General features: G+C 49.1%; 1 protein-coding gene across 1 annotated transcript; it reads left to right on the forward strand.

Moving 5' to 3' along the window:
* Positions 1-26,839, forward strand: LOC136397611 (trehalase-like). Its single transcript, XM_066372128.1, has 15 exons — positions 1-176; positions 20,704-20,804; positions 20,941-21,085; positions 21,166-21,253; positions 22,402-22,502; positions 22,625-22,717; positions 22,851-22,967; positions 23,075-23,197; positions 23,435-23,484; positions 23,573-23,767; positions 24,318-24,535; positions 24,795-24,906; positions 25,248-25,360; positions 26,335-26,388; positions 26,627-26,839. Exons 1-15 carry the CDS (start codon positions 88-90, stop codon positions 26,765-26,767), a joined length of 1,740 nt encoding a protein of 579 aa, XP_066228225.1. The 5' UTR covers positions 1-87; the 3' UTR covers positions 26,768-26,839.
* Positions 26,840-27,243: the final 404 nt, after the last annotated feature.

The raw sequence follows: 27,243 nt of genomic DNA on the forward strand, positions 1-27,243 counted from the left end.
CAGCCCTGGCTGGGCCAGCAAGCCCAGCTGCAACTCAGCAAGCAGGCATTGCCTGAACTTGCTCATTTGGCTGCAGCCACAACCATCATGACTGAGGGGACCTGGGAGCTCTGCCTGCTGCTTCTGCTGGGGCTGGGACTGGGGTCCCAGGAGGCCCTGCCCCCGCCCTGCGAGAGGTAGGAGAGGGGAAGGCAGCGGGGGATGGCGCAGGGAGGCCGAGGTTCGAAAGGCTGAGATGCGATCTCAAGCACTAGGGGTCAGATCTTCAGAGGGAATCAGGAAGGAAAGGAAATTCAGTTTCCTTGCTGTGACAGGCTCTCTGGTGGGCACTGAGCTCCCTTGTCGGGAAGGATGCTGCCTGGGGCTGGCCTATGCTTGTTCAAGGAGGCTGCTGGCCCAGCCCTCGTTCCTACACCCTCCCCCAAGGTACTCTTTGAACTGTGCAGGGCTGTCCTCAGGATTGTTCTAGGAAACGTTCTGCCCAGTTTCCCTAGCCTTGACGTGAGAGGGTGCAAGCTCCTGGGTTTAACCTCTGACCTCTGTTACAAAGGACAAGTCAAGCCTCACCAGTGGTGGCGCAGTGGATAGAGTGTTGACCTGGGACACTGAGGTCCCATATTTGAAACCTCAAGGTCACCAGCTTGAGCGTGGGATCATAGACATGACCCCAAGGTTGCTGGCTTGAGCAAAGGGTCACTGGCTCAGCTGAGCTTGCTCATTTGACTGCAGCCCCAAGTCTCATACATGCCCCAAGTCAAGGCGTGTATGAGAAGCAATGAACAAAGAAATTGACGCAGCTACGAGTTGATGCTTCTCATCTCTCTCCCTTCCTGTTTCTTTCTCTCTCACTCTCTCGCTAAAAAAACAAACAACCAAAAAGAAAGGACAAGTCAAACTGCTTTCCAGGGCCATAGTTTCCATTTCCAAATAATAGAGGTAAGTGGCCTGTCCTGCCTCCCAGACTCCCAGACTCCCAGGGTGCCATCCACTCTTCGTTCAGCATGGATCTATGAGCTCTCACTATGCCTCTTACACTGCAGCAGTGAACTAGAAAAATGAGTTCCCTGCCTTCACTGATGTTAACTAATAAACTAGAAGAGTAATAATAAAAGCTACGTAATAATAGAAGTACAGTGAAAAGTAGAATGAAGTTAGGGAACTGTTCATGGGGGTGAGTAGAGTGTGTTTCAGATAGGAAGAAGGGGGGAAGTGTCTCTGAGGAGGTGATGTTGGAGCAGAACTGTGGAAGGAGCCATCTCTGTGCAGATCCAGGGGAAGAGTTCAGGCATGGGTACTGCATGGGTACTGCTCAAGGGTCCTGAGGTCACTGCTCAAGGACCAGGAAGAGGGCCTGTGTGGTTGGAACAGAAATGGGAATAGACTTGAGGAAATAGAGGGCCCTAAGGAAGAGGGGACCAGGGCTTAAGCTTCAGTGATAAGACAAGAAAGGTGAGTACTGTTTCAATATGAGACATATTTTAAAGGTTGAACTGATTGGACTTGCTGATGACTGATTGTGGAATATAAAAAGAAAGGACACATCTGGGATCATTCATAAATTTTGTCCTGAGCAGTTGTAATAGGGATTTTAGAAAGGCTGTGTGATCAAGTGTTTTGTCAAGTGTTAGGTTGGTCACCAAAAGTGCAGAAACAAGACTACTGGGAGTCCCTCAGATCACCCTTAGCTTCAGGGATTTCATAGTACTCACTGCATGGTTATATCCACAGTTATGGTTTATTACAGCAAAAGGATACAGATCAAAATTAGGAAAGGGAAAAGGCACGTTATGGGGCAGAGTACAGGAGAGAAGGAATGCAAGCTTCCAGTTGTTTCCCCCAGTAGATTTGTACAGACAGCACCTGATTTTTCCAGCAACAATGTGTGACAATACACATCAAGTATAGCAACCTGGAAGCTCACCTGTGCCTTGTTGTCTAGGGTTCTTATTGGGACCAGTAACAGGGGAACGGAGTACCCACACACCTGACCTTAGTTACTCCGTCTCCAAGTCTCTAAAGAAAGTGACACTGGGTGGCCCTTGCCCCCCACCATAAACCATATCGTTAGCTTGATGTATCTGGCAAAGCCCAAGGCCCCAGTTAAACAAAGACACATCTAGCAGAACAAAATAATCTGAGGGGTTTGTGTGAACTCCTGAGTTTGTAGCCCACTGGTCAGAAGTGGGGGTAGCTTGGGGACCCCCTGAACTTACAGTGGGTGTCTGGAGTGAGGGCAGTCATACTGGGGACTGTGCCCTTGACCTGGTGGTGGTACCTGAGCTGACTGGCAGTTACACTGGGGACTGTGCCCTTGACCTGGTGGTGGTACCTGAGCTGACTGGCAGTCATACTGGGGACTGTGCTCTTGACCTGGTGGTGGTACCTGAGCTGACTGGCAGTCACACTGGGGACTGTGCCCTTGACCTGGTGGTGGTACCTGAGCTGACTGGCAGTCATACTGGGGACTGTGCTCTTGACCTGGTGGTGGTACCTGAGCTGACTGGCAGTCACACTGGGGACTGTGCCCTTGACCTGGTGGTGGTACCTGAGCTGACTGGCAGTCACACTGGGGACTGTGCCCTTGATCTGGTGGTGGTACCTGAGCTGACTGGTTAGCGCCAGAATTATACTGCGAAATTGTAGTTGGTGTCGGAAAATGTGATCTACTAGGATGACCTCAACTCACTGAGACACGTGGCTTGGGGAAAGCATGATGAAAAGGCAGAGGATGAGGATCCTCTCACTCCTGGATGGCCACGGGGTCACCCATGGTTTGGAACAGCAACTGTTAATAAAGGCAAAAGTTACCAATGGAATTTATAGATAATGGACCCAACTCCTGAGGTGTCAGTTCCCTGGATGCACAAGGAAATGTAAAGTAATGAGAAGAAATTTTCAAGAACAGTTCCTTGGTTACTGTTACCTATAATAGCAGAAATGAAAGCCAGACATGGGCCAAATGAGATTCTGGTCAGTCCAAAATACAGCTTCTCACTGCAGAGCCCCTGCCACAGGGACGTGCCGGGGCAGATCCCCATTTGGGCAGGCTGGAGGCACAGCCACTAGCCTAAGGAAAAATTATTCGGAGACAACAAATAACAAAGAAGATTCCCAAGAGAATGGGATAGACCAGTGATTTTCAACTTTTTTCATCTCATGACACACAGAAACTAATTCAAAAATTCTGCAGCTCACCAAGAAATTTATTTTTTGCCCATCTGACAAAAAAACAATAGGTATAATTTTGATTCATTCACACCAGATGGCTATTGTTTGTTTCACAATCTAAGAGGAAAGAGGTCAGTGCCCCTGACTAAATAGTCAGGTATTATATTGGTTTTTTTTCTTTTTTGAGAGAGATTGGTATCGAACTAGCAACTTCCATGCTTAGGGACAATGCTTTAACCAAATGAGCTATGCAACCAGGTCTTAATTTTTATTGATTTTTAGAGAGACAGAGAGAGAGGAAGAGAGAGATGGGCAAGAGGGAAGGGGAGCATTCATTTGTTGTTCCACTCAGTTGTTCATTCCTTGGTTGCTTCCGTGTGTGCCCTGACCGGGGACCAAATCCGCAACCTTATCGTTTTAGGATGACGCTCATATCCAACTGAGCTAACTGGCCAGGGCCAGGCATTGCATGTTTTAAAAATTCTTGCAGCACACCGGCTAAAAATCGCTGGGATAAACAAAGGAGATATTTAATGGACTCATCTCAAGAGGGATACCTCTTTAAACGATCATTAAGAAATGGAGTGAAGCCTGACCAGGTGTGGTGCAGTGGATAGAGTGTTGGACCGGGATGCAGAGGACCCAGGTTTGAGACCCCGAGGTCGCCAGCTTGAGTGCGGACTCATCTGGTTTGAGCAAAAGCTCACCAGCTTGAACCCAAGGTCGCTGGCTCAAGCAAGGGGTTACTAGGTCTGCTGAAGCCCCACGATCAAGGCACATAAGAGAAAGCAATCAATGAACAACTAAGGTGTCGCAACGAAAAACTAATGATTGATGCTTCTCATCTCTCTTCGTTCCTGTCTGTCTGTCCCTATCTATCCCTCTCTCTGACTCTCCCTCTGTCTCTGTAAATAAAATTTTTTTTAAAAAAAGAAATGGAGTGAATAAAGCAAATACAGATGGCAAAACAAAATGGGAAGAGAAAGCAGAGAGTCAAGGGACTCAAGCTAGCAGAGTGGAAATCTTTAAGCAGTTACTAAGAAGTGGGATGAATAAAGCAACTGTTGATAGGGTAAAAACAAAGATTTTTTTTTTCTTTTTTAAGGTGAGAGGAGGGGAGATAGGCAGACTCCCGCATGCATGCTGACTGGGATCTACCTGGCAACCCCGTCTGGAGCCAATGCTCAAGTACTGAGCTATTTTTTAGTGCCTGAGGCTAACGCGCTCTGACCAACCGAGCTATCCTCAACGCTCAGGGCCACACTCGAACCAATGAAGCCACTGACTGCAGGAGAGGAATAGGGAGAGAAGGGGAAGAGAGAGAGGGGAGAATCAGATGGTTGCTTCTCTTGTGTGCCCTGAGTGGGAATTGAACTTGGGACATCCATAATGCTGGGCTGACGCTCTAACCATTGTTTGGGCCGGCCAGGGCCCAAAACAAAGATCTTAATGCAACTCTCTTAGAGGTTGAGTGGACCAATGGGAACCCCTCAAAATGGAAGAGCCCTAAATGAATCTGCTTAATTCTCCCTACTTTGGTAGAATTTGGAAAAATGGCAAGGCAAAGATGACAATGAGAAACCTGGCCTCCAGTCAGCAGGGGCACTGATTCTAAAACTTAATCCAGATAAAGATTGATGGCCCGGGCAGGTTCACATCAAAAGTGTTCAAACATACCAATTTTCATCCCAACTTTCCCCTTAGTTCCAGCAACCCTGGCACTTTGAACCGTGACCCCATTAGAACTTCACCAACAGGTTTTGGTTCTACAGTACTGGGAAGGGGAAATGCCCCCCAGTCAGACATAACATCCATTCCCATGAAACTTCTGGGTGAAGGAGGAACAACCCTTTGACATAAAGCCTGTTTAAACAAACCAGTTATCATTTGCATGTTCATCTTAATCCTATCAACACTTGCATTTCATTATTCTCTCAGTCTGACTCTATCCCTATTAGGGTGTCCCTAGTGGCTTTAGGAGCCACAGTTCACGGGGTTCTCATGTCACAGAGTCCAAGAAACTTCTCTAACCTCTGCTCATTTTGTCCACTCATATGCTTGCATCTATTTTACCTGAATGTGTTACAAGGATGAATATTGTGTCTGACCAGGGACTGTTTCCACTATCTAGTACTCTATAATAATAATAATTTTTAAAAGGGCATATAAATCTGCCCATCAAGCAATATTAACTGAACATTGCAAATGATAACCAATAAGTCTGCCCAAGTCCACACAGATCATAGTCTCCTGTGGAGCACAGACTGGGGCATAGAGCAAAAAGCTTTGGGCACCTTTCGGCATGACTGCTGAGACTTTGGACTAGAGAACTCCCATTTGAGAGGCAATTATTAGCATGCTATAAGACATTGATCGAAACTGCCCCCACGACAGAAGAACATAACCTTGAACCCTGGAATACCCGTCATATCTTAGGGAATATTGGAGAAATACTCTTAGAGGTAGGGCAGTGCCCAAAGAGTTCTGTGATCAAGTTGAAATGGCTTATGCAGGATGTGCTACTAGGGGAGCATGCAGCTACTCAGTGTATTCAACAGCTGCTACTCTTTTCCCCAGGACTGAACCTGAAATCACCTGAGTAGCTGCCAGACCCTCTTGCCACTTAGTGCCCTATAATCAGCTCTCAATTAACCAAGGAAAAAAGCTGCTTGGTTTATGAATGGTAATGCCAAGGTGAATAGATAGTGTATTGTTTGGAAAACTGCCACTCTGATTAAAGATAATAAAACCAAATTGCGTGGTGAGCTGAATCCCACACTAGTGGCTATGTGGTCAAGTAGAAGGACAGTGGGAAATCTATCTATAAAATCAATACCTGTATAAGCCACAGTCCTGTGGAAATCACTATGGGAATTGTAGGGGTACAATAAAGTAGAAGACACTGATGCCTATTAAGAGAACCCTATTCCTTAATCAGAATGTAACTGGAGCCAGCAAGTGGGTACCCCAGCGTACTCACGTGAGGGGGCCAGTTGGGTTCCTGAGCTAAACGGACATTGAGAGGCTGCAGCAGTGCAGAGATGGGCTGGATCTCAATATATCCCATTTGCACTCTCTGAGGCACAAAATGCTAGTGAGAACTGTTCTGTCTGCCAACAAGAGAGACGGACTACAGATGGCTGTCAGACAGATTCCCTCGAGGAAAGGACATGCATGTAGTTGGCAAGTTAGACTGATGTTGGAAGACTCAGTGGCTGCCAGTGAGTCCTGACAGCAGCAGACACCTACTCTGGACTGGGCTTTGCATACCCAGTGGTAGACACAAATGCTCAAAATATACATATTATGAAAGGACCAGAACAAAAGATACTGTGCGACAATTTGGACCACTGAGTTACATTTCCTCAGGCCAAGAAACACACTTTCATCCTCAGAGTACCGTATTTCCCTGTGCATAAAATGCACATTTTTTGGAAAAATTTGAGGTCTAAATACTGGGTGTGTTTTATACAGTGGTTATAGATTTTTTAACTTGCATTTCCTGCTTTTTTGTACTTGTTTTTGCGCTCATTGTTGTAGATGAATAAAACTTGAGTTCAATAACTTTATGTAATACATGTTTTCCCCAAATTTTGGGCCCCAAAATTAAGGTGCGTCTTCTACATGGGAGCATCTTATACAGGGGGAAATAATGGTAATGTCATGGTAGAGAATTGGAATGAGCAGTTAAAACACTGGTTTTCTACATCTGACCAGTGGTGGCGCAATGGATAAAGCATCTACCCAGAATGCTGAGGTTACTGGTTTGAAGCCCGAAGGTTGTTGATTCTGATCACGGGCTCATCAACATGGGGTCACTGGCTTGAGCGGGGGATCATCCACACGATCCCAAAGCTTGCCAGCTTGAGCCCAAAGGTCACTGACATAAAAAAGCCTTGGGTCACTGGTTTGAAAAGGGGACACTGGCTCACCTTGGTCAAGGCACATACAAGAAGCAATCAACATACAACTAACATGAAAACAACTACGAATTGATGCTTCTCACTCTCTCCCTTCCTGTCTCTCTCTCTCACACAAAAAAAATTATTTGGTTGTCTAAAACAGGGAGACATACAGGTGTAAAGGGCTGGCTTACCATACTTTGCAACTGTGTGCTCACACTCAACATGAGGGAGACAAGGGAGCGTTCCTACTAGATAGATCCCTCTGCTTTCCTAAGGGAATCTAGGAAACAGGGTGGAGAAGATGTAACTATACAATTCTTCCCAGGGGAAGAAGATCATGGTACAATGACACTTTTTTCTTTCTTCCCACATCACTTCAACTTTATTTTTTCTACCTGATTCAGTGGTACCCAGTGCCAGAACTGCAACTACGAGTGCCAGAAGAGGCATGATCCCTAAACAAGAAAATGTAACTATACCTTTAAACCAGGGGTCGGGAAACTTTTTGGCTGAGAGAGCCATGAACGCCACATATTTTAAAATGTAATTCCATGAGAGCCATACAACGACCTGTGTATGTTAGGCATTATCCAATAAAAATGTGGTGTTGTCCCAGAGGACAGCTGTGATTGGCTCCAGCCACCTGCAACCATGAACATAAGCGGTAAGAAATGAATGGATTGTAATACATGAGAATGTTTTATATTTTTAACGTTATTTTTTTTTTTTATTAAAGATTTGTCTGCGAGCCAGATGCAGCAGCCATCAAAAGAGCCACATGTGGCTTGCAAGCCATAGGTTCCTGACCCCTGCTTTAAACCTTGATGTCAGAATTTTTTTTTTTTTTTTGTAACAGAGACAGAGAGAGTCAGATAGGGACAGATGACAGACAGGAAGGGAGAGAGATGAGAAGTATCGATTCTTCATTGCAGCTCCTTAACCTCCTTAGTTGTTCATTGATTGCTTTCTCATACGTGCCTCGACTGGGGGGCTACAGCAGACTGAGTGACCCCTTGCTCGAGCCAGCAACCTTGGGCTCAAGCTGGTGAGCCTTGCTCAGACCAGATGAGCCCGTGCTCAAGCTGGCGACGTTGGGATCTCAAACCTGGGTCCTCTGCATTCCAGTCTGATGCTCTATTCACTGCGCCACTGCTTGGTCAGGCAATGTCAGAATTCTTGAGGGCCTGATGGGGCAGGTTGTGCCTACACCCCATCTGGCTAAATTGGGCCATCAGTTAGTGCAGCTTCATTACCTAGTGATAGGAATAGCCCACTCAGTCTGGACCAGTGTAACCCTAGCCTATATGACTAAGGGGAGGCATATGCTAGACCAGCATTGCTGCTGGCAAGCTGGACCAGCACAGTGCTCAAATCTAATGTCTTTTCTAAAGGTGAAAAAGTTTGGTTATAAATGGAGAGAAAGAAAATAGTAGTTGAGGGTAAAGAAATAAATAAATGACTAATAATAAATGCAATGAAGGAAATTCACTATTATAGTAACACATAGAAATGATATTACCTCTTAGTTATAACAGATGTCTGAAAGGGCTGAGGTCACTCCTACTTTGGAACCTGACAAGATTGAATGGAAACCTGCAAACCTGAGCCTCCCCCTGGGAAACATTTTGGTCATATGATATGATTATGAACTAGACTAATTATTTTATTTATTTATTATTTTTTTTTTTTTTGTATTTTTCTGAAGCTGGAAACGGGGAGAGACAGTCAGACAGACTCCCGCATGCGCCCGACCGGGATCCACCTGGCACGCCCACCAGGGGGTGACGCTCTGCCCACCAGGGGGCGATGCTCTGCCCACCAGGGGGCGATGCTCTGCCCCTCCGGGGCGTCGCTCTGCTGCAACCAGAGCCACTCTAGCGCCTGGGGCAGAGGCCAAGGAGCCATCCCCAGCACCTGGGCCATCTTTGCTCCAATGGAGCCTCGGCTGCGGGAGGGGAAGAGAGAGACAGAGAGGAAGGAGTTGGGGGGTGGAGAAGCAGATGGGCACCTCCCCTGTGTGCCCTGGCCGGGAATCGAACCCGGGACTTCTGCACGCTAGGCCAACGCTCTACCACTGAGCCAACCGGCCAGGGCTGAACTAGACTAATTATTAAAGACTGTATGGGCTTCTAATAATGTGCCAACATCTCTTGATTCCCTTTCTAGGTTATATCTACCATAGTACTATATGTTAAACACTGATATTGTTGGTGATATTTCTTTTTTTATTTTTTAATTACAGTTAACATACAATATTGTATTAGTTTTAGGTGTTCAACCCAGTGACTAGACATTATATCACTCCGATAAATCTAGTAACCATCTGACACCGTACATAGTTATTACAATATTATTTTTTATATATCCTATGCTAGACTTTACATCCCCATGACTATTCTGTAACTACCAATTTGTACTTCTTATTTTTTATTTTTTGTATTTTTTCTGAAGCTGGAAATGGGGAGGCAGTCAGACAGACTCCCGCATGTGCCCGATCGGGATCCACCCAGCATGCCCACCAGGGCGATGCTCTGCCCATCCGGGGCGTCGCTCTGTTGCGACCAGAGCCAGTCTAGTGCCTGAGGCAGAGGTCAAGGAGCCATCCCCAGCGCCCAGGCCATCTTTTTGCTCCAATGGAGCCTTGGCTGCGGGAGGGGAAGAGAGAGACAGAGAGGAAGGAGAGGGGGAGGGGTGGAGAAGCAGATGGGCGCTTCTCCTGTGTGCCCTGGCCAGGAATCGAACCCGGGACTCCCGCACGCCAGGCCGACGCTCTGCCACTGAGCTACCGGCCAGGGCCAATTTGTACTTCTTAACCTTCACCTTTTTCACCCATTCTCCTACCCCCTCCTATCTGGATACTGTTAAACTATTCTCTGTATCAATGAGTCTGTTATGTCCTGCTCGTTCACTTATTTTGTTTTTAAACCTATGATATATTGTCTGATGTAAATATTGCTACCCAAGCTTTTGTGGGTTTTTTTCCATTTTCATGAAATATCCATCCTTTTACTTTCAGTCTGTGTGTGTCTTTCCATCTGAAGTGGGTCTCTTGTAGATAACATATGTCAGGGTCTTGTTTTATTATCCATTGAGCCTCCATACGCCTTTTGATGGAGCGTTTAATCCATTTGCATTTATAGTAATTGTTGATAGATATGTATTTATTGCTATTTTATTGTTCATATAGTTATCTTTTTTTTCTTCATCTTCTTCTTAAAGAAGACCCTTTAACATTTCCTGTAATACTGGTTTGGTGGTGATGAACTCCTTTAGGTTTTTCTTGTCTGAGAAACTTTTTTATCTGTCCTTTGAGTCTAAATGACAGCTTTGCTAGATAGAGTGATACTGGTTGTAGGTCCTTGCTTTTCATCACTTTGAATATTTCTTGCCAATACCTTCTGGCCTTCAAAGTTTCTGTTAAGAAATCAGCTGACAGGCCTTGGCCAGTTGGCTCAGTGGTAGAGCATCGGCCTGGCGTGCGGGGGACCCGGGTTCGATTCCCGGCCAGGGCACATAGGAGAAGCGCCCATTTGCTTCTCCACGCCCCCCCCTTCCTCTCTGTCTCTCTCTTCCCCTCCCGCAGCCAAGGCTCCATTGGAGCAAAGATGGCCCGGGTGCTGGTGATGGCTCCTTGGCCTCTGCCCCAGGCGTTAGAGTGGCTCTGGTCGCGGCAGAGCGATGCCACAGAGGGGCAGAGCATCGCCCCCTGGTGGGCAGAGCGGCACCCCTGGTGGGCGTGCTGGGTGGATCCCGGTCCGGCACATGCCGGAGTCTGTCTGACTGTCTCTCCCCATTTCCAGCTTCAGAAAAATACAAAAAAAAAAAAAAAGAAATCACCTGACAGTCTTATGGGAGCTTCCTTGTAAGGAACTAGCTGCTTTTAAGAGTTTCTCTTTGTCTTTAACCTTTGGCATTTTAATTATGATGTGTCTTGGTGTGGGTCTCTTTGGGTTCATTTTGTTTGGGACTCTCTGTACTTCCTGTACTTGCATGTCTATTTTCTTCACCAAGTTAGAGAAATTTCCTGTCATTTTTTCACATAGAAACAATTTGTTGCTCTCTCTCATCTCCTTCTGGCTCCTTCATGATGCAAATTTTGGTACACTTGAAGGTGTCCCAGAGGCTCCTTATACTGTCCTCATTATTTTTTTAATTCTTTTTTTCTTTTTACTGTTCTGATTGGGTGTGTTCTGCTTCCTTATCTTCCAACTCTCTGTTTTGATCCTCTGCTTTATTTACTCTACACTTGCTTCCCTATAATGTATTCTTTTTTTTTTCTTTTTAAGATTTTATTTGATTTTACAGAGAGAGGGGAAAGGAATGAAAAGTATCAGTTTACACTTGCTTCACTTTAGTTGTTCATTGATTGCTTATCACATGAGCCTTAACTGGGCAAGCCTAAGGTTTCAAACTGGCAACCTCAGCATTCCAAGTTGATGCTCTATCTACTGTGCCATCACAAGCCAGGCCCCTGTACTGAATTCCTCATTTCAGTTAGTGTATTCTTCATTTCTGACTGGTTCTTTTTTATGATTTCTAGTTCTGTTTTTATGTTTCCTATCTCTTTGTTAAACTTCTAATTTCATCTACTCTTCCCCTGAGTTCACTGAACACTCTTATAACCAGTATTTTGAATTCTGCATCTAGTAGATTGCTTGTTTCCTTTTTATTTAGTTCTTTTTCTAGAGTTTTGTTCTCTTCTTTCATTTAGGATGCATTTCTTTGTCTCCCCATTTTGGCTGCCTCCCTGTGTTTGTTTCTATGTATGAGGTAGAGCTGTTATACCTCATGGGCTTGGTAGAGTGGCCTTATATAGTAGGTGTCCTGTAGGGTTCACTGACACTGGGCACTCTAGATGCACTTCCGTGTTGGCTGTGTGCACCCTCCTATTGTAGTTGAGCCTTGATTGCTGTTGGCACATCAATGGGAGGGCTTTGCCCCCAAGCCAATTGGCTTTGAGAACTGGCTGCAACCACCATGAAGGATCAGCTGTGTAAGGGCCAATCCCATGGAGCAGGACTTACTTCAGTGGGGCTCTAGTACCTGCTGAGTCTGACTCTTAAGTATACTTGTAGAGATGGTTGGGTGGTGCTTAGACATGGTCTAAAGCTGTCTACCAAGTGGGCTAGTTCTGGGGTCTCCAAGGAGGTACAAGCCAAGGTCAGTTGCCAACTATACTCTGCACAAGACCACCCAAAATGAGTTCCAAAGCAATCTTCAGATGGCTGCTACTTGTGCTGAACTTAAAGGTGTCCAGGAGAGACCAAGCTGTGAACCAAGGGCGGCTGCTACTAGTGCTGGGCCTGGGCCACTTAGCAAGAAGTACAAGGCATGCTGAAGCCAGATGCTGTTTGTTTGAAGGATTTTAGGAAAGTCTGAAGTATGAGTTAATACAGACCGTTTGTATGGAAGAACCACTGGAAATGGACTGGGTTGGGCACGAAAGTTGGGTGGGGTCCAGTTTCAGGGAATTACCAGGGCAGGGCGAACTGTGTCAGCCAGATTAATGGAGACTTAGATATGACTCTTGCCTGCTGGTTCTGGAGGAAAGGGCCCAGGAAAAAAAAACAATGGCCTCTGCCAGCACTTCTGTCTGGGAGAAACTTCAGCCTTCTAGCTGTCACCTCAATACCAGACAACTCAGTTTCTCCCCATGTGTCCCTAGTGCCCTAGCACCAGAACTCAAAGTGAGTGAGTCCAAGTATGTACATGTGTGGGCCCTTTAAGAGGAACGCCTGGGACTCAGCAGCCCTCCCTCTCACTCAGCCACAATCCCCACTGGTTTTTACAGTCAGAATTTATGGGGATTTCATTTCTTAGCAATGGAAACTTGGGCTGGGGATCCTGGTGTGAGTCTGGTACCCCTCAATTCTGCTGGCACATCAGAATGTGTGGGACCTCCACAGCTGAGATATCCCTTCCAATTTTCATCTACCACACATGAATGTGGGACCAGCCTGTTCCACATCTCTGCCCCTCCAACCAGTCTCAATGTGGCTGCTTCTTTATATCTTTAGTTGTAGGACTCTGTTCAGCTAGATTTCAGATGGTGAATGATGGGTTGTTCTAGTTGTTCTATAGTTTAGTTGTAGTTTTGTTGTGGTTGTAGGAAGATTCAAGAGTACCACATTTACCTATGCTGCAATGTTGATCAGATAAATTATAATATTAATATTGATGGCCAAATGTATTAGGAAATTGAGTTAAAAGCCTGCTATTACTACCCTATTCTAGCTCTAAATGCTAGGTATATTCATGTGGAAAAGCAACTATTGCTTTATCTGTTAACATAAATACTACACCAACCAAATGTAGATGCTCAAACAAGTATGATTGTTTTCATTTAAGGCAGTGTTTTTCAACATCAGGGTGGTTAACTCTTTTGAAGACTAGCACAAATTTTTCTGGAAGACCAGTTGTAAAACACTGATTTAAAAGACCCATGACTAAGGGGGTGGCCTGTTGTATAACAAAGAATTTGTCCTTTTACCTGGTTTTCTGAGATGTAACCTCTAAGCTCTTGGAATTTCCCAAGTATTCGGAGTGTCTTTGGTATTCAGAGTGGTCTCTGATAGTTTATTTTAATAAGGTGACTCTTCGTGAGGAAGGGCTAGAGAAGTCCTGCTAATGAGCTGACTCATGATGGGGACAGGCTGTGCCAGAAAGACCATGTTATTACAGGATTGGGGCTTTGAGCCACATGATATCAGGAGGAGAGGGGGGCTGAAGACTGAATTCAATCATGTGGCCAATGATTCAACCAATCATGCCTATGTAATGAGACCCACTGGACACCAAAGCTCAGTGGAGATTCCCGATTGCTGAAGATGTGCCAGGAGGATAATGCATCCTGATTTCATGGAGAGAGACCACAGAACTCAACATATATGTCTTGTGAAAATGAACAAACTGAGGGTAGTTTTATTAGAAAATGTGCCTTTAAGCTTATGGATTATGGAGGCTGCACTAACTCCAGGTGGTTAGAGTCAGAATTGAATTCCATCCATCACCTTTTGGCCCTTGGCCTAGGCTTTCTTACAGAAAACCATCATATTTGTATGGGCACCTGCATTTAGTGTAGCGGTTATATAATAGAGATAGCAATAGTATCAGTATGACTATGCCTAACATTTGAAGGAGCCAGTACAAACTAGGGACAGATTTAAGGAAACAGCTAATCTGGCTTATAAAGCCTTTACATACATTCTCATATTTTTGTTCTAATTTAAATTACTCATTTCCCTCCTTGATCTGCCACTATTTATATCTTTTAATAAACATGTGCAGAACTACTTAGCATGGAAATTAGCTAAATCCAGATTTTCCTCAAGCCAGTAATTTTCCATTGTTACTATATTCTGAGGAAGTTTTAACTCAGATTCTAATATATTTCATTATCAAGATCATTATTAGCATATTTGCATAAGGTAGTTGAATTTACTAGCAATACCAGTGTTACACCATATTCTAGTATGACTATAGTACAATTTAGTTTCAGTACAGAACAAATCTGTAAAAATTACAGAGATATTTTTCTATGCCTTCTCAGTGGAATCAAACCTTACTCATACCGAATATGATTATGGAAAAGAGGCCATGATATGTAGTTGTTATTTGCTTTTTTGGGTTCCAAGTCAGTTGGAGGCAAAAAAGAGCTGGTACTGAGCCTGATTTCTACTGTTACATCACAGGGCCCACCTCCTTCCTAAGGGAGGGCACAGGTGGTATTCAGAATAGTTTCTATCCCTGAACATTGTACTTCGGGGTTTGTCTATTCTGACCTATTCTCGGAGCAAGGGCAATAACAGTGCATCAGTGTGAAACACAAGTGTCCCAGAGAACTGGCACAGTTTCATAGGTTCATAATGTTCCCATAGGAATAGCTCTTTAAGTCTTAGCAGCCAGTATGGAGGACCATTGCCCCATGACTACTTTGCCCTCCGAGCAGCATTAGGATAGTCAAGAGGACCTGTTGGGCAAGGGCACAAACCTTTTTCCAATGCCATACCCAGTATTCTGTAGCATTAATTCTTGCCTTGGCCTGACCCAAACTGGCTCCCATCTTTTACTTTCCTCCTGGGAGAGAGCTCCTTCTAACCTGCTTATTCTTGTTAATAAATGTATGTCCTCTGAATGTCTGTCCTCATTAAAAGAAAATTCAGTTTGTTCCACAATGGGTGACCAAATTCTCCAAAGCCCTGTTCTGTCTAATGGGCCAGTTTGTCTAACCCACCATGCATGTTGTTGTTATTGTGGACAAAAGGCCAACTGCAGTTATCATACGTGTTTTATACCGAGAACTCGTAGGTCCTCCATCTAAGGTGAGATAAATGGTAGTCACACCTAGATGTAATTTATTTTGAGGCTGCCATTAAGGCATCTCATAACCTCCCTCATCTTAGAGCTGAACTCCAGCAGATTTGGATGTACCATGTGATGCTTACTGCTTTAATCCCATAATGACTCATTTTTTTCCTATTCTGTTTAACAGCTGTCTATCCACAAAAACAAAGGTTATGTGCATTTGTGCATATAGCACACACTGTGGCACACTGGCAGTGCCACTGCTATATTTCATCCATTAAAATCAGAGACCTTTGTGAGCATTTTATTATCAAGATTTATAGTTACAGAGCGAGCCTGACCAGGTGGTGGTGCAGTGGATAGAGCGTCGGACTGGGATACGGAAGGACCCAGGTTCGAGACCCCGAGGTCGCCAGCTTGAGCGCGGGCTCATCTGGCTTGAGAAAAGAGCTCACCAGCTTGGACCCAAGGTCGCTGGCTCCAGCAGGGGGTTACTCGGTCTGCTGAAGGCCCACGGTCAAGGCACATGTGAGAAAGCAATCAATGAACAACTAAGAAGTCGCAACGCGCAACGAGAAACTGATAATTGATGCTTCTCGTCTCTCTCCGTTCCTGTCTGTCTGTCCCTGTCTATCTCTGCCTCTGTAAAAAAAAAAAAAAAAAAGAAAGAAAAAAAAGAATATGCATTTTTATTATAGTTACAGAGCGAGTAGTCTGCCAGGAGTTGTAAACCACACCATCCAAAGATCCTGTGGGGAATAGTTTCCAGAAATTCCTTCCCAAACGAGATCCTTCATAATATGTACAACCTGAAAACTTAGAGTCAAAAGACACTGGCATAGTCGCAAACTTTCTTTTAGTTGTCAACAATCAGTCCAGCTCATGAAAATATCTCCCAGAGAAGTGCCACTCAGGTTTGCAGGCCTCCACTGAGCCTTGTCAGCTTCCAAAGGCAGGTGTGGTCGTTGGTTTTTACTAAACCTTTCCACCTTTGCAGGGAATCATTAGGTCTGGCCTCTGTGCTGGTCCAGCTTGCATGCGGCAATGCCAATCTCAAGAGTGTTCCCTTCGTGAGTGCCTCCTATTCAGATAGGCTAGAGTTACACAGGTCCTGAATGAGTGGCTAGTCCTACTACTAGACAATGCGGCTGCATTCAAGGACAGCCCAATTTAGCCGGATGGGGTGTAGGCACAACCATCGGGCCCTCAAGAGTTCTGACATAAAGGTTTAACGGTATTGTTGCATTTTCTTGCTTAAGGATCATCTCTCTTCTGGCACTTGTTGCTATAGTCCTGGTCCTGGGGACCACTGTATCAGGTAGAAGAAAAGTAAGTCAAGATGATGTGATAGCTTGACCTGTGGTGGTGCAGTGGATAGAGTTCCTAACGCTGATGTTGCTGCTGGCTCAAAACCCTGGGCTTGTCCAGTCAAGGCACATATGACAAGCAACAAGCAAGCAATGAGCAACTAAAGTGAAGCAACTATGAGTTGAAGCTCCTCGCTGCCCCCCCCCCCCCGCCTCCTCTCTCTCCTCTCTCTCTGTAAAATCAATGAATAAAATATTTTTTTTAAAAAAGATGATGTAGGAAAGAATAGTCTACCACTCCTCTCCACAGGTCTCCCCAAAAAACAAGGGAATCTATCTAATAGGGACCCTGTCTTGACTCCATCATGTTGGGAGCACTCACTTGTGAAGTTGTGTAAGCCAGCCCTTCATAGTCTTATCCCTGCCCATTTTGGACTACAGATGTTTCCGTTGCCTCTTCCAATTCTCTACCAAGCCAGCACTCTGAGCCTATATGCAACCCGACATGTCCATTTGGCATGACACCTCTCAGCCCATTGTTGGAGGAACTAGGAGCTGTCCAAATTGGTACAGTATCTTCTGTTCTTATATAGCATTTTATAGTATTTCAAGCTTTTTCTTATACAACCAGGTATGTGAAGCTACTTTAATGTGCCTCTTAAACTCCTATACCCCATACAGACATTGCTTTATAGTTGAGCTTTTCACAGCCCATTTGCCAGGCCATTGACCACTGCCCATGAGTCAATAAAAACTCAAATGTAGGTGTTTTGATTGTTCAATTCCTCCCTCACTGCAAAGGAAACAGCAGGCATTTCGGTCCACTGAGCAGGTCTGGTTTCACGTTTGCCAGAGCTTTCCATCAGTCAATCAGAGTGTGGTAGTCTTCCAAACAAGATACTGTCCTTTCGAAGTACCATTGGGAAACCAAGTAGCTTTTTGTTGGTCAATAAAAAGCTTTTCACAGGGCACCTCCTTCCAACGTCTCAGAAGAAGCCAGCTGCTCTATGTGCCTCCTTCCATTCCCCAAGCAGCATATTCCACATTCAGTTTTATTAAGGAACCCTTTGGGACTCTGCTTTCTTATCAGAGTGTTCCCCTGACATCACCAAAGACACAGTGGGTGTTTAGGTTTCAGGAATATTTTATGTCCTTCAGTCATAGAGGTGGTTTCAATAAACACCCAATAGCAAGCTGGTGCTTATCTCCCAAGGGGTATATATTATACAGTACATCTGGGAACTTTCTAGTTTAAAAATCTCAGCGAGGCCCTGGCCGGTTGGCTCAGTGGTGGAACGTCAGCCTGGCGTGCAGGAGTCCCGGGTTCGATTCCCGGCCAGGGCACACAGGAGAAGCACCCATCTGCTTTTCCACCCCTCCCCCTCTCCTTCCTCTCTGTCTCTCTCTTCCCCTCCCGCAGCTGAGGCTCCATTGGAGCAAAGATGGCCCGGGCACTGGGGATGGCTCCTTGGCCTCTGCCCCAGGTGCTAGCGTGGCTCTGGTCGCAACAGTGCGATGCCCCAGAGGGGCAGAGCATCGCCCCCTGGTGGGCAAAGTGTCGCCCCCTGGTGGGCGTGCCGGGTGGATCCCGGTCGGGCGCATGCGGGAGCCTGTCTGACTGTCTCTCCCCGTTTCCAGCTTCAGAAAAATACAAAAAAAAAGAAAAGAAAAATCTCAGCGACGACCTGACCAGGTGGTGGAGCAGTGGATAGAGCAGAGGGCTGGGACACGAAGGACCCACATTTGAAACCCCGAGGTCACAGGCTTGAGTGCGGGCTCATCCAGCTTGAGCACGGGGTCGCTGGCTTGACTGTGGTATCATAAACATGACCCCATGGTTGTTGGCTTGAGCCTCAAGGTCATTGGCTTGAGCCCAAGGTCACTGGCTTGAGCAACGGGTCACTCACTCTGCTGGAACCCCCCCCCCCAGTCAATGTACATATGAGAAAGCAATCAATGAACAACTAAAGTGCCGCAACGAAGAATTGATGCTTCTCATCTCTCTCCCTTCCTGCCTATCTGTCCCTATCTATCCCTCTCTCTGTCTCTGTCACAAAGAAAAAAAAATCTCAGCGATTGCCACTGAGTGCAACTCACAGGCTTTTGCCACAAGCCCTCTGATCAGGTTCATACCCGGCAACTGTATAGAGAATTGGTCCATCCTATTCTAATATGTCACTGAGTAAAGTGGTAATCTCATTTTGCCCATCAGGTGTGTATACTGTTACTGTTGTTGTTGTTATTATTATTATCATTATTATTAAGTGAGAAGCAGGGAGGCAGAAAGACAGATTGCCATATGCTCCCCAACCAGGATCCACCTGGCAAACACCCTATCCAGCGATACTCTGCCCATCTGGGGCATTGCTCCGTTGCTCAGCAACTGAGCTATTCTAGCACCTGAGGTGAGGCCATGGAGCCACCCTCAGTACCTGAGGCCAACTTGCTTGAATCATTTGAGCTATAGCTGTGGGAGAAGAAGAGACAGAGAAGGAAGAGGGGGAGGGGTGGAGAAGCAGATGGTTGCTCTTCCTGTGTGCCCTGCCCAGGAATCAAACCGGAACTTCCACATGCCGGGCCAAAACTTTACTGCTGAGCCAACTGGCCAGGGCCACTATACTGTTTCAAATTAACAACTAGTGTGGACTCAGGAAATGGTTTAGGTCCTTTACTGCAAGAAGGCCCTCTTACTTCTCTCAACCCTATATGCCAGCACCACCCATAAACCCTACCACACATGTATACATGCATACATGTGCACGTGCACACGCACACGGGCTCACACACAGCCCTTGTCCAGTCCAGGAAATATTCCCTGACTCTAGTACAATTGTCCCTTACCATATTGCAGTTTACTTTTCGCAGACTCACTGTATCACAAATTTTTTTTTTTTTTTTTTGTATTTTTCTGAAGCTGGAAACGGGGAGGCAGTCAGACAGACTCCCACATGCGCCCGACAGGGATCCACCAGCATGCCCACCAGGGGGCGATGCTCTGCCCATCTGGGGCGTCGCTCTGTTGTGACCAGAGCCATTCTGGCGCCTGAGGCAGAGACCATGGAACCATCCTCAGCGCCCAGGCCAACTTTGCTCCAATGGAGCCTCGGCTGCGGGAGGGGAAGAGAGAGACAGAGAGGAAGGAGGGGGGGGTGGAGAAGCAGATGGGTGCTTCTCCTGTGTGCCTTGGCCGGGAATCGAACCTGCATGCCAGGCTGACGCTCTACCACTGAGCCAACCGGCCAGGGGTGTATCACAAATTTGTAAATTGTATATATCTCACTTTGTATCGTGGATTTTTTGCTATATTGTGGAATTTTGTGGTATATAGGTATTTTTGTATATTTATTATTTTAATTATTTTTTCATTAAAATAAGCATTTTCTAGCCAAAAAATTTGAAAACAATATAAAAATATAAAATATATTAATTAAAACATATAAAAAGAATATTAAATGGATATAAAGCCTTAAAATATATGTAAATAATAAAATAGGCCCTGGCCGGTTGGCTCAGTGGTGGAGCGTTGGCCTGGCATGCAGGAGTCCCGGGTTCGATTCCCGGCCAGGGCACACAGGAGAAGCGCCCATCTGCTTCTCCACCCCTCCCCCTCTCCTTCCTCTCTGTCTCGCTCTTCCCCTCCCGCAGCCGAGGCTCCATTGGAGCAATGTTGGCCTGGGCGCTGAGGATGGCTCCATGGCCTCTGCCTCAGGGGCTAGACTGGCTCTGGTCGCAACAGAGCGATGCCCCGGATGGGCAGAGCGTCGCCCCCTGGTGGGCGTGCCGGGTGGATCCCGGTCGGGCGCATGCGGGAGTCTGTCTGACTGCCTCCCCGTTTCCAGCTTCAGAAATATACAAAAAATAAAATAAAATAAAATAAAATAAAATAAATATAAGGTCGCTACTTCATGAATTTTCACCTATTGCAGGGGGTTCTGGAACCTAACCCCCATGATAGATGAGGGACCGCTGTATTTCTTCTCCCCTAATGGTGTGGCTTGACTCCCCAATTTTCTCTGCAGCCAGATTTACTGCTTTGGGGAGCTCCTGCACCAAGTTCAGATGGCCAAGCTCTACAAGGATGACAAGCAGTTTGTGGACATGCCACTGTCCTCAGCTCCAGGTGAGGTGCTTGGGGCCCCACCTTCTCCTGAATCTTCCACCAAAGATGGCAGGAGCAAGACCAGGCAGGGAGAGGCCTCTGATCAGAGAGCGGCTCTTGGGGTTCCACTGACCCCTCCCTGCTGCCTGTTTCCCAGACCAAGTCCTGCAGCGCTTCAACAAGCTGGCGAACACCCACAACCACAGTATCCCCCAGCAGCAGCTGCAGGCTTTCCTGCAAGAACACTTCCGAACCGTGGGGCAGGAGCTAGAGCCCTGGGCACCTGAAGACTGGAAGGACAGGTACAACCCTGGACAGGAAACGGGTGAGGGCCCCCCCACAGGGCGGCCTCCATGAACCCTGTGGAGTGCTGTCCTTCCAGCCCCCGGTTCCTCCAGAAGATCTCCGACTCCAAGCTGCGAGCATGGGCAGGGCAGTTGCACCAGCTCTGGAGGAAGCTGGGAAAGAAGGTATCGGTGTCCTGGGCCTGACCAAGGGGAATGGAGCTGAAAGAGGGACTTGCCAGCCTGGTGCCCACCCGGCCCCTAGAGCACAGACTGAAACTCATCTCCTCAGAACACAACCTCCCAAACACTGGGTCCTTGAACAGAAACTCTCTAAAAAAAAATTCTGAGAGGAAGCAGAAAGGGGAATATCTACTTCTAACTCTTCAACTTCTCCCTGAAGCCCTCCCAACCTCCCCCCAGGCAAACCCAGCCTGTCCTGCTTCCTCCGGGCTGCCATTTTCTGCTCTATCACCACTGGGTAAAGGTGCTCTCTCCTGTGGACTCTCTTCCCTCAGCCCCTCAGACCACACCTCTCTCTACTCAGGAATGATCATTGCCCCTGCTGATTGTGGCCCAACCCTGTGACCAAAATAGTCCTTGTTGGTACTTCCTCTCTGTCTGAGGCTCAGAGAGGGCAGTGATTTGCCCAAGGCTGCACAGCACCTGTCCTCCCACCCAGCCCCAGGGCCCTGGCCCCCACAGGCAGAGTGGTGCTCCAGGCTCCTTTGCTGCTGCAGGCAGCTCCCTCAGCCAGCCCCCACAGGAACCCGCCCCCCATTCCACTGCCCCCTCAGAGCCCCTTTCCCACTAAACCACACTCACTCGTGCAGAAGGAGCAAAGAAAATCCCTGAGCGGACACATAGCAAACCCTACCTGGTCCTGTCTTACTCTGCCTTGGCCGCCTTCACCCACATCTGCCTCTCTGGGAGAGCGTCCTGGGCCAGAGACGGGGGCCCTGAGTCTCTGGGCCTGGCTTGGTGGTGGTGGTCGCAGAGATTCGGGGGGCCAAGGGGACTGGGTCCTGGTAGTGGCCACTGCTTGGTGAGCACCTGCTGGTGCCAGGCTGAGTGGCGGGGCTCCTACACTATTGAGCACAGCCAGGACGGACTCCAGAGGCCCGCATGTGGGAGGCAGCGTCCCGGGCTCCCAGTGGCCAGTCCTTGAGTGAGCTGCCAGGGCCAGCGGCAGCAGAGCAGAGCCCAAGCCTGGGCTGCCTGGCTCCAAAACCTGCAGCTGGCAGGCCCTCCTCCACCCCAGCCCCTTCCAGCCTCCAGGCTGTGGGAAAGCAGTGTGCAGTCTGGGCTCCCTGTGCCTTTTCTCCTGGTTCCAGGTGAAGCCAGAGGTCCTCCAGCACCCCGACCGTTTCTCTCTGATCTACTCACAACACCCCTTCATTGTGCCTGGCGGGCGCTTTCTCGAGTTCTACTACTGGTGAGCAGCCAGGAGCTACAGGAGTGGGGGTGGTAGGGAGCCCAGAGTCAGTGGGGCGGCCTGAGCAGGGGGCTCGGGTGGGGGGTGCCTGATTGGGATGCCTGAGCTGTGTCCTCCCCCAGGGACTCCTACTGGGTGATGGAGGGTCTGCTCCTCTCTGAGATGGCCCAGACGGTGAAGGGCATGCTGCAGAACTTCCTGGACCTGGTGCAAATGTAAGAGGGGGCCCAGCACCCCACAGCCCAGAGGCGGTGATGCAGGGGCCTCGGGCCTGGAGCTGGATTTGCCTGGCTCTAGGGGCGGGTGGGGGAGGGGCAGAGGCATGTCAGCGGACCCCCTTCTTGGCAGCTATGGTCATGTTCCTAACGGGGCCCGCGTGTACTACCTGCAGCGCAGCCAGCCCCCACTCCTGACCCTCATGATGGACCGCTACGTGACTCACACCAATGACACTGCCTTCCTACGGTGGGCACCCCACCCGTGCTGCCCTGCAGGGTCCCCACACCTGAGACTTCACAGGGTGGGAACGGGGAGGTGTGCCTTGGTTGAGGTGGGGGCCGGCTCTACCCCAGGGACAACATTGGGACCCTAGCCTTGGAATTGGCCTTCTGGACTGAGAACAAGAACATCTCTGTGAGCTTGTGGGGAAAGAGCTATGTGCTGAATCGCTACTATGTCCCTTACGGGGGACCCAGGTAGGAACCGCGGGGAAAGCTGCTCAATCTCGTGTCTAGTTATTCTAGTTCAAGTGTAACCAGGCCCCAGGGCACAAGGGCAAGTGACTTAACCCCACCTCTCCCACATAAGACTGATAGCCACGGGCAATCCAGGGTTATGGGGCCCAAGTTCCCTCAGTCAACATGGCTCAGCCTCCAGCATAGGCACAGGGGGCTCAGAGCTCCCACTGCCACACCGCCCATCTCCTCTTCCAGACCAGAGTCCTACAGCAAAGATGCAGAGCTGGCAAACACTGTGCCAGAAGGTGAGCTGCAACAGCAGGAGGGATGTGGTGGGGTGGGTGCCTGCAGTAGGGTCAGGCCCCGGGCCCCTGCTGCTGGCTGTCCTCACAGGGGGCCGGGAGGCTCTGCTGGCTGAGCTCAAGGCTGGTGCCGAGTCTGGCTGGGACTTCTCTTCACGCTGGTTCATCGGAGGCCTAAACCCGGACTTACTTAGCAGCATCCGAACCAGCAAATTCGTGCCTGTTGACCTTAATGCCTTCCTATGCCAAGCAGAGGAGCTAATGAGCAAATTCTACACCAGCTTGGGTGAGCAGGCCAGCGGTAGAGGGAAGGGGTGTGGGGGTACAGCTTCGGTCCCTGCCGCAGCCTTGGCAATAGAGCCGGAATAGGACCGTGGGTAAAGGGCCTCCAGCTTCTCAGCCAGCTCCACACCGACCCTGGTGGAGCAGGCTGCAGTACCATGGCCCACACCCTCATCTTCACTCCCCTCCTTTGCTTACCGGGAGGCCTCCTGGGGCCTAGGAAAGGTCACCCTCATCCACACATCCCAACTCCCTTCATCTTTACTCCCAAAACAGCAGCCCTCGGAGCCCTCAGAGCTAGGGAATCCATGCAGCCAGAGCCCCCATGGGAGAGCCCAGGAAACAGGTCAGGGCAGCTCCTGGGAGCCACCAAGGCCATTTGCTCAGGGAGTTCTGGGTCCTGGAGGCCTGGAATGTGGTGGGCTCCAGGTGGGCATGTCCCCTTAGGCTGAGAGCATAACAACAGGAGGAGGCCAAAGCAGTAGACCTCTGGAAGTTCACGTGGCCCAAGGGCCAGAGTCCTGATTGCTCAGCCTAAAGGCAGTGTCACCCAGGGAATGACGCTCAAGCCACAAAGTACAGAAACTTGCGGGAACAGCGCTTGGCCGCCATGAAGGCCATTCTGTGGGATGAGGAGAAAGGTGCTTGGTTTGACTACGACCTTGAAAACGGAAAGAAGAACCAAGAGTTTTACCCATCCAACCTCACTCCTCTCTGGGCTGGCTGCTTCTCCGACCCAGCTGTCTTGGACAAGGCTCTGAAATACCTGGAGGTGAGGGGCAGCGGGGCCCGCTGGTAACTGGGGCAGGCAGCACCTCTTGCCACCTCCCTGACTCTGAGCAGAGACCTCTGGCAAGTGGCAGCCACTCCGGCCTGTATCTTCACCGGAGGGTTCCGCTGAAGCCACCAGGGGGCAGAAGTGAGCCGAGAAGAGAGGCCCAGGAAAGGGACATCTGGCTTTAGGAGGGCCCTGCCTCCTGGCTCACTCCCAGCCCCCACCCACAGTCAGAGTAATGTCTGGAACATTCCAGGACAACCAGATCCTGACCTACCAACATGGAATCCCAACCTCTCTCAGGAACACGGGCCAGCAGTGGGACTTCCCCAATGCCTGGGCCCCCCTACAGGACCTGGTCATCAGAGGTATGCGGCAGGTTTGGAGCCTATCCCAGGACCTTATCCCTGCGGATGTAGAGGGTTTTCTCCCTGGTGCTGGGGAGGTGTGAACAAAGGCCATGGCTGCCTCACTCTGACTCCTCTGCCCTCTCAGCCCCTTACTCAACGAACATTATTGTCACACACCTGTCAGGGGAATCAGCCCTCTTCTCTCCAGACTCAGCCTGGATTAGAGCAGGTTCACAGTGGTTCCTGGAAGGAGGTGGTAGGGCCTGGGCCTCTATCCCTCCTTGAGAAGAGTTAGGCTCAGGCCTCTGGTCCCCCAGGGATGCCGGCTCTGGACATTAAGGGTCTTGTCTTGGGTCTAGGTCTGGCCAAGTCTCCTTCACCCAGGACCCAGAAAGTGGCGTTCCAGCTGGCACAGAATTGGATCCGAACCAACTTTGACGTCTACTCCAGAAAGTCAGCCATGTACGAGAAGGTGAGCTGGCCCTGAGCCCAGTCTCACCCATCCTCCTCCCCAGGCACAGGGACAGTGGGATCACTCAGTGGCTATTCTTTTTTTTTTTTTTTTCATTTTTCTGAAGCTGGAAACGGGGAGGCAGTCAGACAGACTCCCGCATGCGCCCGACGGGACCCACCCGGCACGCCCACCAGGGGGCGATGCCCTGCCCCTCTGGGGCCTCGCTCTGCTGCATTCAGAGCCATTCCAGCGCCTGAGGCAGAGGCCACAGAGCCATCCCCAGCGCCCCGGCCATCCCTGCTCCAATGGAGCCTCGGCTGCAGGAGGGGAAGAGAGAGACAGAGAGGAAGGAGAGGGGGAGGGGTGGAGGAGCAAATGGGCGCCTCTCCTGTGTGCCCTGGCTGGGAATCGAACCCAGGACTCCTGCACGCCAGGCCAACGCTCTACCGCTGAGCCAACCGGCCAGGGCCTCAGTGGCTATTCTTGATCACTGCAGGGCTAAGAGCCACAGACTAGAGCAGCTCCCATTGCCCTGGCCAGCACCTTAGCAGTAGAGCATCGGCCAGGCATGTGAAAGTCCTGGGTGCGTTTCTCTGCCAGGGCATACAGAAGTGCCCATCCGCTTCTCCACCCTTCCCCATCTCCTTTTTCTCTGCCTCTCTCTTCCCCTCCTGCAGCCAAGGATCCATTAGAGCAAAGTTGGCCCAGGAGCTGAGGACGGCTCCATGGCCTCCGCCTCAGGCACTAGAATGGCTCCATTTGCAAGGGTGCAATGCCCCAGATGGGCAGAGCTTCGCCCCCTGGTGGGCATGCCGGGTGGATCCTGGTCAAAGCACATGCGCGAGTCTGTCTCTCTGCTACCCCACTTCTCACTTCAGAAAAAAAAAAAAAAAAAAACCTCCAAAGGAGCTCCCGTTTCCTGCTCCTCCTAGGGGGCTGGGTCTGGGGACTGGGGAATGTGCTGACATCAGAGCTTATCCTCTTGTTCCCAGTATGACATCAACAACGGTGGACAGCCGGGTGGTGGAGGCGAGTATGAAGTTCAGGTGAGTGGGCCAACATCCTACAGGAAATTATGGGGCTCTGCTGTCTCCACAGCTGGCCATGTCCTTCCTCTCTAGGCCTGTTTCCTCCCATTGTACTGGGTGCATAGGGAGGAGCTGACTGGAGTAATGTGGGGCTGGGCAGGGCCAGAGCCTCTGGGTAGAGAGCTCCCACATATGCCTACAAGGACTTGGGAACCTTCCCCAGAGGTCTTGCCCCATTGGCCACTCCTCTTTCCAGGAGGGGTTTGGCTGGACCAATGGAGTGGCCCTGATGCTCCTGGACCGCTATGGTGACAGGCTGAGCTCAGGGGCCCAGACAGCTTTCCTGCTGCCCCACTGCCTCACAGCTGCCCTTCTGCTTAGCACCCTGCCACACTGATGGGCCTCACTGCCCATCTGCCTTCAGTTCCTTCTGTGGCTCCAGCTCCAGCCTCATTAAACCTGTGCATGAGTTCCTACCTTCCTTTGCCTCTTCATTCTCCGTCCCTGGAGACCCCGTGCCTCCCTGCACCACCCGCCAGTCTCTGGTCATAGTGGAGGGGGGCAGGGTTGGAACCTGGACGTCATAGGTTGGGCCCTGGGTCCCTCCTGGAACATTTAATAAGGCAGAAATACTACTCTGTGGGAAAGACCTAGCCCTCCTACTCCACACAGCCTGGCCTCTCAGAAACATATCCAAATGCTTTATTGTTCTGCGGAGATGCTTACAAATACTGAAAATCACCAGCCTGGACCCAGAACCACGGCCCAGTGCTGGAAAGGGGCAGGGAGGCTGGCATAGTGTTAAGGCGCAAGGACTGAGGCCAGACTGCTGCCGCCTCACCCCTGCTCTGCATTCCATCACCCTGGGAGGGT

Source organism: Saccopteryx leptura, chromosome 1, assembly GCF_036850995.1.
Source record: "Saccopteryx leptura isolate mSacLep1 chromosome 1, mSacLep1_pri_phased_curated, whole genome shotgun sequence".
Classification (NCBI taxonomy): domain Eukaryota; kingdom Metazoa; phylum Chordata; class Mammalia; order Chiroptera; family Emballonuridae; genus Saccopteryx; species Saccopteryx leptura.

What these genes read in the sequence shown, in the direction of transcription:
- LOC136397611 (XM_066372128.1), top strand. Translation starts at nt 88, where the DNA reads ATGACTGAGGGGACCTGGGAGCTCTGCCTGCTGCTTCTGCTGGGGCTG. An exon ending in ACAGGACCTGGTCATCAGAG is followed by an intron (nt 24,907 to 25,247) that starts GTATGCGGCAGG and finishes TCTTGGGTCTAG; the next exon opens with GTCTGGCCAAGTCTCCTTCA. An exon ending in GAGGCGAGTATGAAGTTCAG is followed by an intron (nt 26,389 to 26,626) that starts GTGAGTGGGCCA and finishes TCCTCTTTCCAG; the next exon opens with GAGGGGTTTGGCTGGACCAA.